Source organism: Mustela erminea, chromosome 14, assembly GCF_009829155.1.
Source record: "Mustela erminea isolate mMusErm1 chromosome 14, mMusErm1.Pri, whole genome shotgun sequence".
Classification (NCBI taxonomy): domain Eukaryota; kingdom Metazoa; phylum Chordata; class Mammalia; order Carnivora; family Mustelidae; genus Mustela; species Mustela erminea.
Window position 1 is genome coordinate 78,122,581 of NC_045627.1, and position 15,893 is coordinate 78,138,473.

At 41.4% G+C, this 15,893-nt stretch overlaps 1 protein-coding gene across 1 annotated transcript in view; it reads left to right on the top strand.

Moving 5' to 3' along the window:
* Nucleotides 1-10,185: 10,185 nt before the first annotated feature.
* PNLIPRP3 (pancreatic lipase related protein 3) overlaps nt 10,186-15,893 on the top strand; it is a 35,172-nt gene continuing 29,464 nt past the window's right edge. Inside the window, exon 1 of the mRNA XM_032313012.1 lies at nt 10,186-10,400. Within this exon, the coding sequence (XP_032168903.1) occupies nt 10,352-10,400 (49 nt within the window). The 5' untranslated portion in view covers nt 10,186-10,351. The remainder of the gene's footprint in view (nt 10,401-15,893) is intronic.

Below are 15,893 nucleotides of genomic sequence, written 5' to 3' on the forward strand. Positions count from 1 at the left end.
AATCTTAAAGCTAAAGTAGTATGAAGAGTGAATGGAAATTATAAATGTTTGTAAGATTATTATTTTAGTCCCATTTTTCTGGTTTGTATTATATAAAATAATTAAGTTTCCCTTTTAAAAAATCCATCATGATTATATTGGAAAAAATGTATTTGCCTTTTAGAAACAGTTTTTAAAAAATTTTTTTAAATTTAATTTTATTTTTTCAGTGTTCCAAGACTCATTGTTTATGCACCACACCCAGTGCGCCAGGTAATACGTGCCCTCCTTAATACCCACCACCAGGCTCACCTAACCCTCCACTCCCCTCCCCTCCAAAACCCTCAGGTCGTTTCTCAGAGTCCACAGTCTCTCATGGTTCGTCTCCCCCTCCGATTTCCCCCAATTCACTTTTCCTTTCCTTCTCCTAATGTCCTCCATGTTATTCTTTATATCCCACAAGTAAGTGAAACCATGTGGTAATTAGATAAAATGGAAATCAGTCTTAATTATTAGATGAAATAGAAATAGTTTTAAATATGCTCTATTGACTTTTTCTAACTAGTTGAATTGTCAGATATACTTAAAGTAAATTAATTAACAATGTTTGTTTTAATACTAATGTTGATAAAAGATACTATACAATAGAGATACCTACAAGAAAAACATCTGAGATGTGAGAAGAACAGAAAATTAGACAATCCTGTTTTTTTTAAAAAAAAACCTTACTATAGTGACAGTCTAATAAAACCACAAAGCATTTGTTGGAAAGGATCTTGAAGGTCATGTAGTTTAACTTCCTACCGGATGTATAAATCTCACTTACGTCACCCAAACAGTCATGCAGTCTCTCCTTGAACATTGCCACTGACATTGGATTTATTACCTTTCTACTCAGTTCATAAATTTTACCTTCTATCTAGTTTTAGGGTTTTTTATGTACATGTCAGATGATTTCTACTAGACTATAGTCTCCTTGAGGGCAGATTCAATATTTAAATCCCTAATACCCTGTTTATAACAAGTGCTTTTTCTGCAATAAGGTTCTCAAATATATTATTGAAGTGACCAGTTAAGGAGTTCCTACTTGGGGACATTCTACTTATTAGAAAATTCCCGCTTAAATTGAGCTCTTCTGTTCTGTCAGCTGGTTTCTTCTTTTGGAGACCGAGCACAAGGGTGGGGCTTCACCCTTCCTGTGGAGCTTAAAAGTACTTGGCTCCGTGTTCTGGCTTCCCTTATCCTCTTCCACACTGGAGGAAAAACTGATTTCAGTTCCTGTTCTTTTAAAATCCAGTGGTGTTATTATTCCTTATGCCACTGGCAAGGTCTCAGGTTTGACTGAACCTAAATCAATTGTTTTATTCATCAAGACATCCTGAGTCTTTGTTTTTTTTTTTTTTAATTGAAATTCAAGTCATTCATTCTTTATTCCTAAAATTACTTAATGATATCCTACTCCAAGAGAGGAGTTTCTTTCTGGGTGGTGCCAAAAGTCACACCACCTGACAATGATAAACACTGAGTCAGCGTAGACGGCAAGAAATAATCACACTTTAGGATGGTTTTTATGGTCAAAGCATTACTGTGAGAGAGGAAGACAAATTTGTCAAGTTTCCCCTCCCCCGACCCCCACAAGACGAGCTTACTCAAGAATCTATGAATGTTCTCCTTAAAATTCAAAGCTTAGACCGCTTTAGAGCTGCAGAGGACCTTAGATCACAAAGTCCAAATTCCTCATTTTATAGACAAGGGGATTAAACTCAGAAGGTGTCTATTGGCCTAGATCATAGCTACCTGGTGGTCATATCAGAAGTAGAGACCAAGACCCTTTGTTTCTATGTATCCCTCTGTGTCCAGAGAGCCTCCTCACACAACTTTCTTCAGATGTCAAATTAAGTTATCTTTTCTGTATCACGTACTGTCATGTAAAGCTTAAATATAAAGTCTTCCAGAGGGGAATAAGTGCTTTGGTTAAAATGTGTTCTGTGATTTATCACATAAGAAGCTTAAGGGTATGTATTCAATAAACTTCAGATAGCTACATGCCATTCTGTCATTCAGCCCCAATACTGGGTCTCTTGTGAAAAGAGAAAACTCAAGTCTTCAAGTTAACCCCAAGTCACCTTTTCCTCAGAAAATTTAAATTCATTAAGATGGCAACTAGACATTGTGGAAATATGGAAGCATAAATAATATTGAGCAATTTAATGAAATAGTCAAGATTTAGCCCAATTAAAGATAAATGATTATCAGTACCAAAGTTGAATTCTTGGAACTATCTGCTGTGGGAATATATATACATTTGTTGTGTTAGGATACATCTACCTGTTTTAGTATATCAGAGAGAACAATACATAACAGAGATCCTTGGATTTTGGAGGATGGAAACCAGATCTGCAATTGATTTTTTTTTTAAGAGCCTACCTGTACTAGAAAACATGAAGAATGGAATGAATAAACTCATAGAGTTGCTTCCTTTCCAATAAGTTGTTGAAGGCTATAATAGAAATCTGGACCATGACAGGAATTCTATTTTTTTAGTATGTATTGCAAAATCAAGATGAGTCCATTCAATAGTGATTTAGGTTACTTCCTCCCTTCCTTCCTTCCTTCCTTCCTTCTTTCACTCATTTATTTACTCAAGTATCTATTCTAGAAGTACTGACTGTTCACCAAGTGACAGGCCCCCTACCTGATACTGAGGAACACAAAGATAACTATGAGGCATTGATTTCCTTAATTTCAAGGAGGTGTCAGGTGAGACAGTCCAACATGTCGCTAATATAATGCAATAGCATCAGAATTAGAGATGTGTCTAAAGTATGGGGGAGCCCAGAATAAATAATAATTTCCAATTTAAAGGTTGAGGATGATTTCACAGAGTGAGTAATACCTAAGTTTGATCTGGATGAAAGATTATGATTTTACCCTGTAAAGGAGGGAAGGGAATAATGCTGCAGAAATAGCTCAGATGAAGGCACAGAGGCATAGGCCCAATGAGCTTGAGTTTGTTCTAATGCTGTAAGTGGTTCTGTTTGATGGGCACTGAGTGAGGAGTGGTGGGACAAGCCCAAGGGGGTGATGTGAGGAAGGCCGTGCATCACATGCTGATGAGTTCAGACTTTATCTCATAGACAAAGCAGAAGAATAAAATGATCAGATTTGTGTTTTAGGAAAAATCTGCTCATCAGATACCATAACAAGCATACAAATATGTATCTTTGGCCTTGAATTAATACATTGCAATGTAGCTCATTACAATTTAATCATGGGGGTGAAAAAATAAATGAGGTTTCTTTGGAGGGTAGGGTGTTGGGTGAGCCTGGTGATTGGTATTAGGGAGGGCATGTATAGCATGGAGCACTGGGTATGGTGCCTAAACAATGAATTTTGGAACACTGAAAAAAAATCAGATTAAATTAAATTTTAAAAAAGGTTATAAGAAGGATAAAAATGTTTGTATTTTTTGCAATAACCAAGATATGGAAACAACTTAATATCCATCACGGGATAAATGAATAGAGAAATCGTGTCATACACACCTGTGCGCACACACAAGGCATTACTATTAAGCCAAAAAAAGAATGAAACCTTGCCATTTGCAGAACATGGATGGGCCATGGAGGCAATACGCTTAGTGAAATAAGTCAGAGAAAGACAAATACTTTATGATCTCTTTTATATGGGGAATCAAGAAAACAAAGAAAAAACCAAATTTGTGGATATAGAGAATAGACTGATGGTTGCCAGAAATGGAGGGTGGGGGATGGGAGAAATGGGTGAAGGGGGATCAAAAGTGAACAAACAAAAGAAAAAAAAATTAAAAATGGAATAATAAAATTAAAACTTATAAGAAGAATAAAAATAATATAAGTTAAGTGGGTATTCAAAAACAGGAAATCTTCAATGACTGAGGGGAATCAGGAGAAATATTCAGGAAAGAGACCCTCACACTTGAACTGGGCCTTGAATTATGAGGAGAGTTTAGCATGTAGAGAAGGGTGGGGAAGGGCCATTGAGGGGAAAGAACCAGAGGGAACCAAAAACCTCAGCAAGTCAACAAGAGCAATGGATATGAGGGTAAATTGAGGAAAGGACAAGGAGGTCCTTTATCCAAGTTAAATATTTGAGCTTCATTCAACAGAGACATTTGGGGAGAATGATCAGAGATATGGCTCAAGAGGGTTGGTCTATCAATAACGTCTAGGATACATGGCTGGGGAAAGAGGAGCAATATTTCAGGCAAGAGATGAAGTCCTGATCATGACAGTGACCATGGCAGTGAGTCTCACAGGAAATGAACAAAGGAGACACCAAGGAATCAATATTCTTGAGGGCCCCTGAGAGCTGCAGAGATGCTGTGGGCGTTTCCACTCATGACTCAAAGAGTAGAAGCTCCTACAATAGGAGCATGGAAGGCGTGAGGAAAAGCTCCCTAGAGAGAAGAGTTTCTTAGAATTTGAATGGGACAACTTCATGATTTCCTTAAAACACCCAGCTAGAAAGGTCCAGAAGACAGCTGGTCTTGCCAAAAGCTTCAGAAAGAGGATGGAAGGAAGTTTCTCACCTAGAGACAAAAGGTGAAGTCATAGGAGGGAAGGCTCTTGCCACAAGTGGAAATATCTAGGAATCTACGGTGTAAGGAAAGGAGAAGAATGTTCGGGAATGATTGTTTTTGAAGAATAAGAAAAAAAAAATTGAAAAAGCCACCAGACATTGAACCCAAGAATCCATAAAACAGGTTATTTCAGGGACCTAGAACATGGGATGTGTGTTTCCAGAGCCAGGAAGAAGGAAATACAGCAGAGGGGTCAGGGAGGACCCACCATTTGGGAGGCTACTGGGAGACGGTGGTTTAGAGGTTTTACTGCATTCAATCGTAGTTCAATTTTCATAATTATCTTGGGGTTTACTTTTTTAACCTCTAACTTTCTTAACCTGCATAGAAACTGGAATAAAATATCAACCTTGTAGGGTACTCGTGAGAACAAAATGAGCTTGTATTACTTACCTCATGCGTTTCTGGGAAAGTGGGACAGGCACCCATGATGGTTTAAAAACGACCAGAGACAGGACGCTGGCTGGGGGGTTTTAGGGAGCTTAGGAGGCGGGGTTGAGGCGAGGGCTCCCACACGCATGCTCAGGGGATTCCCTGTTTGAACTTCCCCCCCAAAACGGAGGCCTCCTGCTTTCTTACCAGGTTAACAGACGCTGGGCAGAAAGGAAGGAGGTTAGGGCGAGCCTTGAAAGCTGTCAACAGTCAAGCATCAAACAGCAGAGTCAGGCCCTTACAAAGCATTTCCCTGAATCTCCCTTAGCTGGGCCCCAAAAGTGCCCACAGCCACTCCGGCACCACCCATGCCTGGGGAAGGTTGATGGAAGGGGAGCCAGAGTAGGAAGAGAGGTCGACACATGGGGTCTAAATACTTAGCAAGGCGAAACAGCTGTGACTCCCCCTGCCGGGACCCTGAGAGCACCTGTCCTACTCGCAGGGAGCCCAGAAACTCGGGGTAAGTCCTTCACAGGTGAGCCTTTGAGTTGTTTTAAAATGCGTTTGGCCAGATTAACATTAATCTACTTAAGCTCTGGTTTTCCTTGTGACGGGTGGAAGCATATGACAGAACGACCGAGGTGAGGAAGGCTGTCGATCATGGAAAGAGATTGTCCCAGGAGCACATTCAGTCCCTGCCGAAGCAAATCACATCTCTTCCCTCTGCTCTCTAACCTGTAAGTCACCTTCCTCATCCCTGTCCTTGGGCATACTTGTTCCTCTTCCTGCCTTCGTCACTCAACAGTCATTCCTCTCCTCACCGTATCTAGCTCCTTCATCACGCCTCCTAATGAGCCTGTTTTCCATGACTCTCTCTCTCCCTGAGGTTCATTGCTGTTGGGCCCACAGTTCCTTCACAATTACACAAGCTGTCCCCATACAGATTTCCCTGTTGTCACTAGGCACCCACGGAAGGAAGACTTACCCGTGGATGACCCTCCCTTCCAGTCCTGCCTTTCTCCTGGGCGAGTTTGGACAAGTAGCATTTGTTACATACCACCATACCCAAAACAGGAGACTGGGTTGGACCCAAGAAGATAGTAATTGTTGTTACAGCTGCCATCGGCTCTGTGTGGACGTGTCGTGTAGGCCAAGATTTTTATGTGTGTGGGCTCACTCCGTCTTCCCAACAGCACTCCAACATCCCTTGAGTCGGTAGTCATTCCACAATGTATGTACAGCAAATCATCACACTGTACACTTTAAACATATATGGTTTTATTTGTGAATGATACGTTCATAAAACTGGTGGGGGCAGGAAAGGAAAGAAATAAATAGTTGGATAAAGAAAAGGCAAACTTACTAATATTCAAAATAAAATTGGTGCAGGTAAGCTCATGGGACTGAATCATTTAACCAATGTGCACAGGCAGTCTGAGGCTCAGAGAGGTTAAGTTGCCAGCAATCGCACAGCTAAACAGGTCCTGGCTGGCCATGAACCCAGATCCAGCTCTGAAATCCAGGCTCCAATTCACCGTGCTGCTCTCTCCCTTTGGTGAGAGTCCGTTTCTAGAATCCAGGCCTTTTCAAACTGTGCTGAAGTCTCAGACATGAACGGCTGATATAAATCCTATCTTCTCTTTCCCTTGCCTCTTTGACAGTGATTTTTTTTTCTATATATTCCAGTTTCTTTCCTGAATGTGGAGAATTTTAATTTTAATTTTAATTTTTCAAGTGTAATTTTAATACACATCCTAAGATAGTACATTACTATTATGAAAAGTGTACTACTTGGAGACTTCAAGTAGCTTTCCAGAATAACTTGTAATTATAGTGAATTGTGTTGATGCAATGTATATTTTTACTGTGTATAATTTAACAAGTATGTGATGACTATCTAATTACAGTCTATAGTTCACAAAGTAATAGTTTACAATATTTACTTGGTAGAGGTTATTCTTTCACATGAGTTTTTTTTTTTTTTTAAGATTTTATTTATTTACTTGAGAGACAGAGATCACAACTAGGCAGAGAGGCAGGCAGAGAGAGAGGAGGAAGCAGGCTCCCTGCAGAGCAGAGAGCCCGATGCGGGGCTTGATCCCAGGACTCTGGAATCATGACCTGAGACGAAGGCAGAGGCTTTAACCCACTGAGCCACCGAGGCACCCCATGAGGTGCTTGTTTTATGTCTGCCTGCAAGTGCTGTATTACTATAAAATGTACATACAAATCAAGTCTTACTACAGAGATAGACCCCAGAAGCATCATCTGTTTGAGAAGCACGTTTCTAAAAATTTTCAGAAAAATTACATTCCTTAAACCAATCAAGCTAAACACATTCATTAAAATATTTTTTGTCCTTGCAAATATCATAAGAATGATTCTGATGATACTCATAAGAGAAAATCTGTTATTCAAGAATAGAGAAAGGGGGAGCACCTCGGTGGCTCAGTGGGTTAAGCCGCTGCCTTCGGCTCAGGTCATGATCTCGGGGTCCCGGGATCGAGTCCTGCATCGGGCTCTCTGCTCGGCAGGGAGCCTGCTTCCTCCTCTCTCTCTCTGCCTGCCTCTCTGCCTACTTGTGATCTCTCTCTGTCAAAAAAAAAAAAAAAAGAATAGAGAAGGGGGAAAAAAGGAGTAGATCTGCAAAACACACTGAGGCCCTTCCTGTACCATTGCATCCTTCCAGAACTAAGTCAAAGAATAGACATGGCAAGAAAGGGAACCCAATTGGCTCTACCTTCAGACTGGATCCTGAGTTGATCCACTTCCCACCACCTCCCTTGGCACCCTCTTGGTCCAAACCATCATCCTCCGTCACCTGGATTCCTGAAATAGCCTCCTAGCTGGGAGGCTGGCCCCACTCCCGAAGTGCCATATGGCCCCCAGCCTCTCCTGCCTACCCACACCCCCATGCTGCGACCTGTGTGTTTGTGCAGCTGTGTCTCCCTTTGTGCCAGCACCATTCCTGCCCCACGCTCCACACAGACCCTCTGGGACAGGGAGCTCAGTGCAATAACCCCAGCCCCAGCCCCCACCCAGGAGGACCCGCCTCCCCCCAGCTCCCCCAACCCCCCACCAGCACCTCTAGAGAGTTTACTACAAAAATAAAAGAACAAGAACAGAAAAGACGGGGAAAAGGTGCTTCTACCTTTGCCCGACTTCAATCTCTTGGCAGGAGAGCAGCCAGAAAGACCCTGTTCTAAACATTGCCAGACCAGGTGTCCTCTGTTCAGAGCCCTCCAGTGGTTTTCATTTTCCTGAGAGGAAAATCTGAAGTTGTTGCAATGACCAGTAAAGCCTTACCCACTCTGGCCCCTAAGTGTCTCTGTGACTTCATCCCCTACTCCTCTTCCTCTGCTCCTGCCATACTGACCTTTTTGCTCTTCCTCAAAGACAGGAGCGACCACCTGTCCCCTCTCTCTGGAGAGTCACGTACTTACCTCCCTGGACCATTCAGACTTAATAGCAGCTCTCTCCTCTAACCAGATCCCAGATTGCCCGATCTGCTTTACTCTGCTTTCTTTCCCCCCCGCCCTAGTACTTAAACCACCTTTCCCCATGCTCTACAATTTACTTATTTACTGTGTTTATTGGCTGCCTTCCCCAATGTCCTATTCAAGAGGGCAAGGTCTTTATTGTCTTTTATTCATGGATGTATCACTGGAAACTCTAATTGTGCCGGGCATGTAGTAGCCACTCAAGTATTTGGTTTGCTGAGATTACTTCGGTGTTTGTCTTTGTACTTCACTCTTACTTTGCCTCACCAACGAAACGGCCATGACGAAATCCTTGGCCTCCTTGAGATCTTGGATAATTTAAAATGCCATGCATAAAAAAGAGCCTAAAAAGTGATTTTTTAAATTACAGCCATATTCTTCAGGGTTCTGACATTAATACTGAAATATCCGTCATGACATCTTTAAAGGCTCTCTGCCGTACTAAATCCTAAAAATAACTTTTCATATCAGGGACAAAATTAATTAAATTATTCTCTATTCTTGAATCAAGAATTCAACAGATTTGCTGTTTTTCCTCATTTTGGTGTGCTGACATCTATAAGTGGAACTTTGATTTCATGATGAACTTTTAAGAGCTATTGTTAACTGCTCTACGCAACATTTTTTCAGGCAGAACAGCTGTGATTTCAGCAAGCAACTATGGGGTCACCAATATCTGATGGTTGTCAAATATAATTGTTAAAGTGTAATGAGTCTTCCACTCTTGGAATCATATTCTCTCTAGAGTAAGAATTTCCTCAAAGGATGTGAGGTCAACGACATTTAATGCTACTTTTTTTTTTTCTATCAACAAATATCATATCATAATACAACAAGATTTGTATGGAAGGGCTGACTGCTTCATAAATACTTGAACATCTTAATGTTGTTTTGCTGAGAGGAAAAAAACTAAGAAAAAGCAAGAAATACTTTGAGCCATCATCTATGAGGATTTAAAAATGGAGAAACTGACTGAGGGTATCTGTGAACTCAATCACTTGAAGTGAATGTAGTCGCCAACAAGGCAGGTTTGCAGGACATTAAATGTCATTATGAAGCCTATGTACCATGACATCAGGGTGTATTTAGCTATATGTGGACATAAATTTGTTCTCATAACCATTAGCGTAGTGGAAAAATAACTAATAAAATTAACTCCTAATATAGTACTATCTACCAGGTGCTATTCATATAATAAGGAATTCGATCACCCCAGTGACCCATGATGATCCCCATTTTACAAAGTATGGAAAGGTGCAGCTGAGGCTTACTAGCCCGAGGTCATCTCAAATAAGTAGCAGAGCCAGAATTTGGGCAACCCAGATGATTGGGCTCTAGATGACAATGCTACATTTTATTGCCCCATTATAATGGGCAGATTAGCCATTACTAGCTACATTCATTGTTCAATTCATAATATTTTACGAGGGTCTATTTGTAGTAAGCCAATGTTTGCCCTCAGAAATGGGTGAGGGAAAGAATACTCAAAGTGCATAATCCTGACTTGGAAAAATTGTGCCTTTTAAATGTTATCCCAAAGCCTTAAAATAACTTTCAAGAGTGACTCAGTCTGTGCTTAATCAAAATATTGCTAATGATGAAACAGCAAAACCTCAGAAGTTTTAATTACCAATCACCTAATGGAAGGCACGCCCTGCTCATTAAATCTCTCAACGTGGAGCTAGGAGCGTAGGCTCTGGCACATTTCTCTGCAGGACACAGGGATTAAAGGTCGTGTGAGCTCCATGCGCTTCTGGACCTAGAACGTAAATGTTGAGAGGTATCACTTTGAAGAAAATTGCTTAATATTTTATAGTGAAGTGACTTTACCAGTAAAAACCTTCAAGAAGAGTTGATGTGATTGTTCAAATCAACTTAGATGCTCCCACTTTGGATTGCTGCCCTCTTACTCTTCGGCACATCCACAGGTAAGACTCCTCATTTATTAGTTCCTTGAAAATGGGGATATCGTCACATCCCAAATGTGGCTGACATGGGCTTTGAAATACTGGCTTTCTTTATATTTTGATTTACTTGTCATAAGGGAAATGCCTCAACTTAGTAATACTAAGTCTGATGAGTATGTAAGCATCTATTTCCAATAAGATAAAAGTTGCTGGGTGGTCTCCTGCTGGGCTCCCAGCTCTGCACTTACCAGCCTTATGGACTTGGTCGAGTAACTTATCTGTTAAAGTCTTAATTTCTTCACTTCTGAAATAGGTATAGAGCAGTAAATGAAAAAATACATTCATATTTTTAATTTCAGTACCTGATTCACTGTACATGCTGAATGAATGAATGAATGAATGAATGAATGCATAATTAATGCTGATTAGAACTTCCAGGTTGATTTTTTTGTATTTGGATCATGATTTTGGGAAGGGCTTTTGGTCTGTGAACATTTCTTACACACTAATTCCACACTCATGTCTTGTGCTTTTTCTGTCCTTACGTATCTCCTATGTACTAGTTGGTTTTTCTCTGTTTTTACTCCTTTTACTTTGTTTTGGATTTTTGTTTGTTTGTTTGTTTAATTTTTTAAAAAAGATTTTATTTATTTATTTGACGGACAGAGATCACAAGTAGGCAGAGAGAGAGGAGGAAGCAGGCTCTCTGCTCAGCAGGGAGCCTCACTCAGGGCTTGATCCCAGGACCCTGGGATCATGACCTGAGCTGAAGCTTTAACCACCCAAGCCACCCAAGCACCTCTGTTTGTTTTTACCTCCTGAAGCACAACAAAAGTTAGCTGATATGTTTTAACCAAAATAGAATCAAAGAATTTCAATGTCTTTAGTCCCTGCCCTCCAGCTCTTTACTGTGGGATGAAAGTGGATGGAGCTGTTGTTTGTTGTAGGATGTCCCAAGAAGGGGCAGGAAACAGGCCTGATTTGAATGTTGGAAGCCGTTAGACTGATGAGCTCCAAAGCAGAACTGAGCGAGAGAAGTCGGCCCTGGTCTCTTTTCCCTTATCTGCCACCTTCTTTTCTCAGGTGGTGTCTCCTCCTTCCAGAGTTCAGAGCCTCTTTGCCATCTCTACACACAGCCCACTCCTCAAAACCCTCTCCCAACAAGGATGCTCCTCTGTTTTATTTCAACCAACAAAGACAAGCACCTGCTGTGTGCCGGGTACTGGGTTCAGCTCCGGGCACGCAGCGGTGATTGACAAGGCTTCCCTATGTCAGAAATGTTTGCTTCTCAGCAGGGAGTGATTTCTGTTTGAAGGCTTATCGAATTAATCACAAATTGTAAAATGGCAGCTGCCAGAGAGCTGCCCCCAAATGGACCCTGTTACAAATTTAATAGATGCCAGTATAGGTAGTAATACAGATGCGATGGAGAGTCAAATTTTAAATCATAGCATCTCTGTAATGAATGTGTAGGTGCCATGGAAATAAATAAATATATGTGTGTATATATACACATACAATGTTTATATTAAATAACCCGAATTTCATATAATTACCTATTTTTAAAAAAAATTGTTTGGCAGCTAACTCTCTCCTCAGTTCCCTCCTTACTTTGTTTAAATCCCATGGTCCGTCATGATCACTCCTTATCATGCACATTGGACTTCTCTCTGTTAACTCTTGCTTCACTTGGCTTAACCACAACCCTGGTTAAACCTGTTTTATTTTTGTTTTTTTTAAAGATTTTTTTTTTTTTTAATTTATTTGTCAGAGGGAGTGAGCACAGGCAGACAGAGTGGCAGGCAGAGGCAGAGGGAGAAGCAGGCTCCCTGCTGAGCAAGGAGCCCGATGTGGGACTTGATCCCAGGACCCCAGGATCATGACCTGAGCCGAAGGCAGCCGCTCAACCAACTGAGCCACCCAGGCGTCCCCACAACCCTGGTTAAATCCAACACTTCATCTGCTTTGTGCAGCTGCATGTGCCGGGAGAAAAGCACATAGCCCGCTGCTTGTCTCGCTGCGAATTCGTGGGTACCGCGGAAGACCCTAAAGCCGCCAGGCCCTCTCACTCCTCTTCTGGCGTCCATTCATTTTGCTCCTGAGTGGTTTCATTCTCCCCCCCTCCACTCAAACCTCCAACACTTTCCTGCTCACCCCCACTCGGCTCATGGCCTGGATTCCTATTTCAGCAAGAAAATGGAAACAAAGAGGCCTTGCTGGAGCTCCCAGCACCAGCTACATGGGTACACCTGCCCATACATTCTCCCCTTCTCTCTCTCACACAAGAGAGACAGTGTTTTGCTCCAACAAAGGCCAGCCCTTCCCCTATGTATGTTTTAGAGTCTGTGTCCTCTCATGTGCTCAAGGATCCTACTCCGCGATCTTCTATCTCTCCTGTCTCACCAGTGCTCTTCCTCCCTTCTGGGACATTCCCAGCAGGACACACACGTGTTGTTTCGCCCATCTTTAAAACTCCCACTTCTGAGGTGTGTACATAGGGTTTCTTATTTCTCCTCCCCTTATTTCTTGAACTCACTCCAGTCAGGCTTTCACCCCAGAAACTACAGCTTGTCATGGTCACCAGTCACTCCTGTGGTGACAAGCCCATGGTGAATTCTGCATCCTTATCTGTTTCGACCTGGCAGTATTTGGTATTTTTGATTGTCCCCTCCCCTGGTGACAGGGTTGCTTTTGTTTTGTGTGTGCGTGTGTGTGCGTGTGTGTGTGTTTCAGTTTTTAAGTTGGCTTCTAGAATGCCACACTCTTCCAGATTTCCTCTGCGACTTCTTGGCGGTCTTGTTTGCTCTTTGCCTCTCATCTTCCTGATGTTTTAACGATGGAGTGTCCTTGGATTCCATCCTGAGATCATCCCTCTCCTTTACCTGTCATCACTCCCTTGGGGATCTTATCCATATTCATGACGTCAAATACCAACTTTATGTTCAAGCCTTCCAAGTTCCTGTCTCCAGCTGAACTTCTCCCGGGAAGTCCCGTCTCAAGTCCTCAGTCCTGCTGTTTCTGTGGCATCTCCACCATGTGTCTAATTCACATGAAAGCTACATATCCAGAGCTGAGCTCTTGACTCACTCTCAAAATCTGTCTCTTCTAGAGCTTCTCCTACCCAATTAATGACAACTCCAGTCTTCCAGGAACTTCATCTGAAAACCTCAACTTCATCCTCCACTTTTCTATCACACGTCTCTGCTAACTAATCAGTGAGTTCCTCTGAATCCTCCTCACAAATTATCCAGAAGCTGACCCCTTCTCACCACCCACCTGCTATCACCTTAACCTTCTGGACACCATTCTCTCTTGTCTAGTTGACTACGGTGGCTTCCCAGCTGGTCTCTCGGCCTCTCCCCTTCTCCTGCTTCAATCAGTTCTCAAAACAAGAGCCAGACTCAGTCAGTCTGCATCACTTTTCTGCTCAAGGCCCTCCAAAGGCTCTCCCCCTCACCTCGGAGGAAACGCCAACGTCCTTCCAATGATCTGCCAAGCACTGGATGCTGTAGTCCTCTGTAATCTTTCTAAACACCCTCCCTGCTACTTCTCTACCATCCCTTATTCAACCCCCTGGGACTACATGTGTTCCGGCACTCCAATTATATTTTATTTTAGAAAGAGAATACACTGTAAAATACAAAACCTCAAGAGGAATTCCAGGGCAGCAACCTGTAAACAGCCATGCAGATATTTTTGTAGTAAAATCTATGAATACTTCTATTAAGTGGGATAGTGAATACACACACACACACACACACACACACACACACACACATACACACACACACACGCACAGTTAGGTCAGTTTCTGTTGCCTAATGAGTCTGCTGCAAATTGAAAAACAAATGAAAAAGTCAACACCCCGCTTCTTTTCCCCAGAGATTTTTAGATTTTGAAACTGCAGAATCAGGGGTTGTGGACCTGTCTCTCTCTCCCCACTGACCCCTCATCTCTGGTCAGGGTGAACTCCTTGTAATTCCTCTGTCACACTGAGCATGCTCCTTCCCCCAGAGGCTGGTATGTTCCCTTCCCTCTGCCTAGAATGCTGCCCTCCACCAGAAATCCCCACAGTGTGCTCCTCATCCCCTTCGACTATGGATTCAAATGCCTCCCATTTTAGGGGCACCTGGGTGGCTCAGTTGTTAAGCATCTGGACTCTTGATCTCAGCTCAGGTCTGGCGCTTAGGGTCACGAGTTCAAGCCCCATGTTGAGCTCCACACTGGGCGTGGAGCTTACTTAAGAAAAGAAAAAAATGCCACCTACTTTAGTTAGATCTTCCCCGGCCACCCTATTTGAATAGAAACCCCTCCTCGCCTGAATATACATACACTTTCAGTTAATTTATGTGTTCTTATTCATTGTCCCCACAACCCCACTAGACTCGACTCCATGAAGATTAGGATTATTTCTTCCACTGTTGAATCCCCAGTGCTGAGAACAGTGTTGGGTGCATAATAGACACTCAAATAAATATTTCTTGAATAAATTAATGAATCTATTTTCAAGATTTTTTTGTCATTGGAAAAGGCTGCTCACAGTAAGATAGAGAAATGACTCATTTAGAAAAGTGGAAATTAAGAAAATATGAACTGATATGCCAACTTTATATGATTTCTTAACCAATTAAACCTAGCTTCATGTATTATGCTATATTTCAAATGCTCTTTTAAAGAACTTTGAGGTCAAAAAGGAAATAAAGCACTTCAATTGCAGAATATATCAAAATGTAATGACTTAAGAATTAAAGAAATTAGAAAAAGAACAAGTAATATTGAAGGAAGAATTTTATTAATTAAAATAAATGTAGAGGTTAATGCATTAAAAAAACAGGAGAAAGGCGGCAATATAATTGATAGATACGTGTGGTGGTTGCTTAATAAAACTTAAGAAATAGAAAACCATGCTGACAGATTTAAATAAACAAAGGGAAATAACCACAGGTGTGAAAGAAATTAAAATGATTATACTACGTATAAATTCAGGCCAAGAGAAATGAAATTCTAGATGAAAATCTTACTTTTTACACCAAAATGAATCTCAGATCGGTGAACATTTAGAGTGAAACTGAAACAAGAAACGTATAAAAGAAAACAGAGTGGAATTGTGAATTAACTTGAAGGAAGGAATACTTTTCTAAGTAAGGTGAAACCCCAAAACCGTAAAGGAAAAGATTAATCATTTTTTGAATAAAATGTGAAACTTCTATAAAACAAAAATACAAACAGCAAACTAGAATATCTTTTCTCAACATCTGACTGGAAAGCAACAAATCGTATTTGAAGAGTTTTTACAAATAGGAAAAAAGCGAACTTTAGAAAAAGTGCATAGGACACAAAGATCTCACCCACAGATGTGCAAAGGGGCAGAAATGCACAAGATATTCAGGTGTGTGGGTAATTCAAGAAATGCACATTTAAATGACAAAAGTCTTTTCCTTCCGGTGTACCCGGTACCCTTCCATGGCAGACTGTATTATTGTCCCCCATTATTTACTCCCTGTCCCCGGAAGA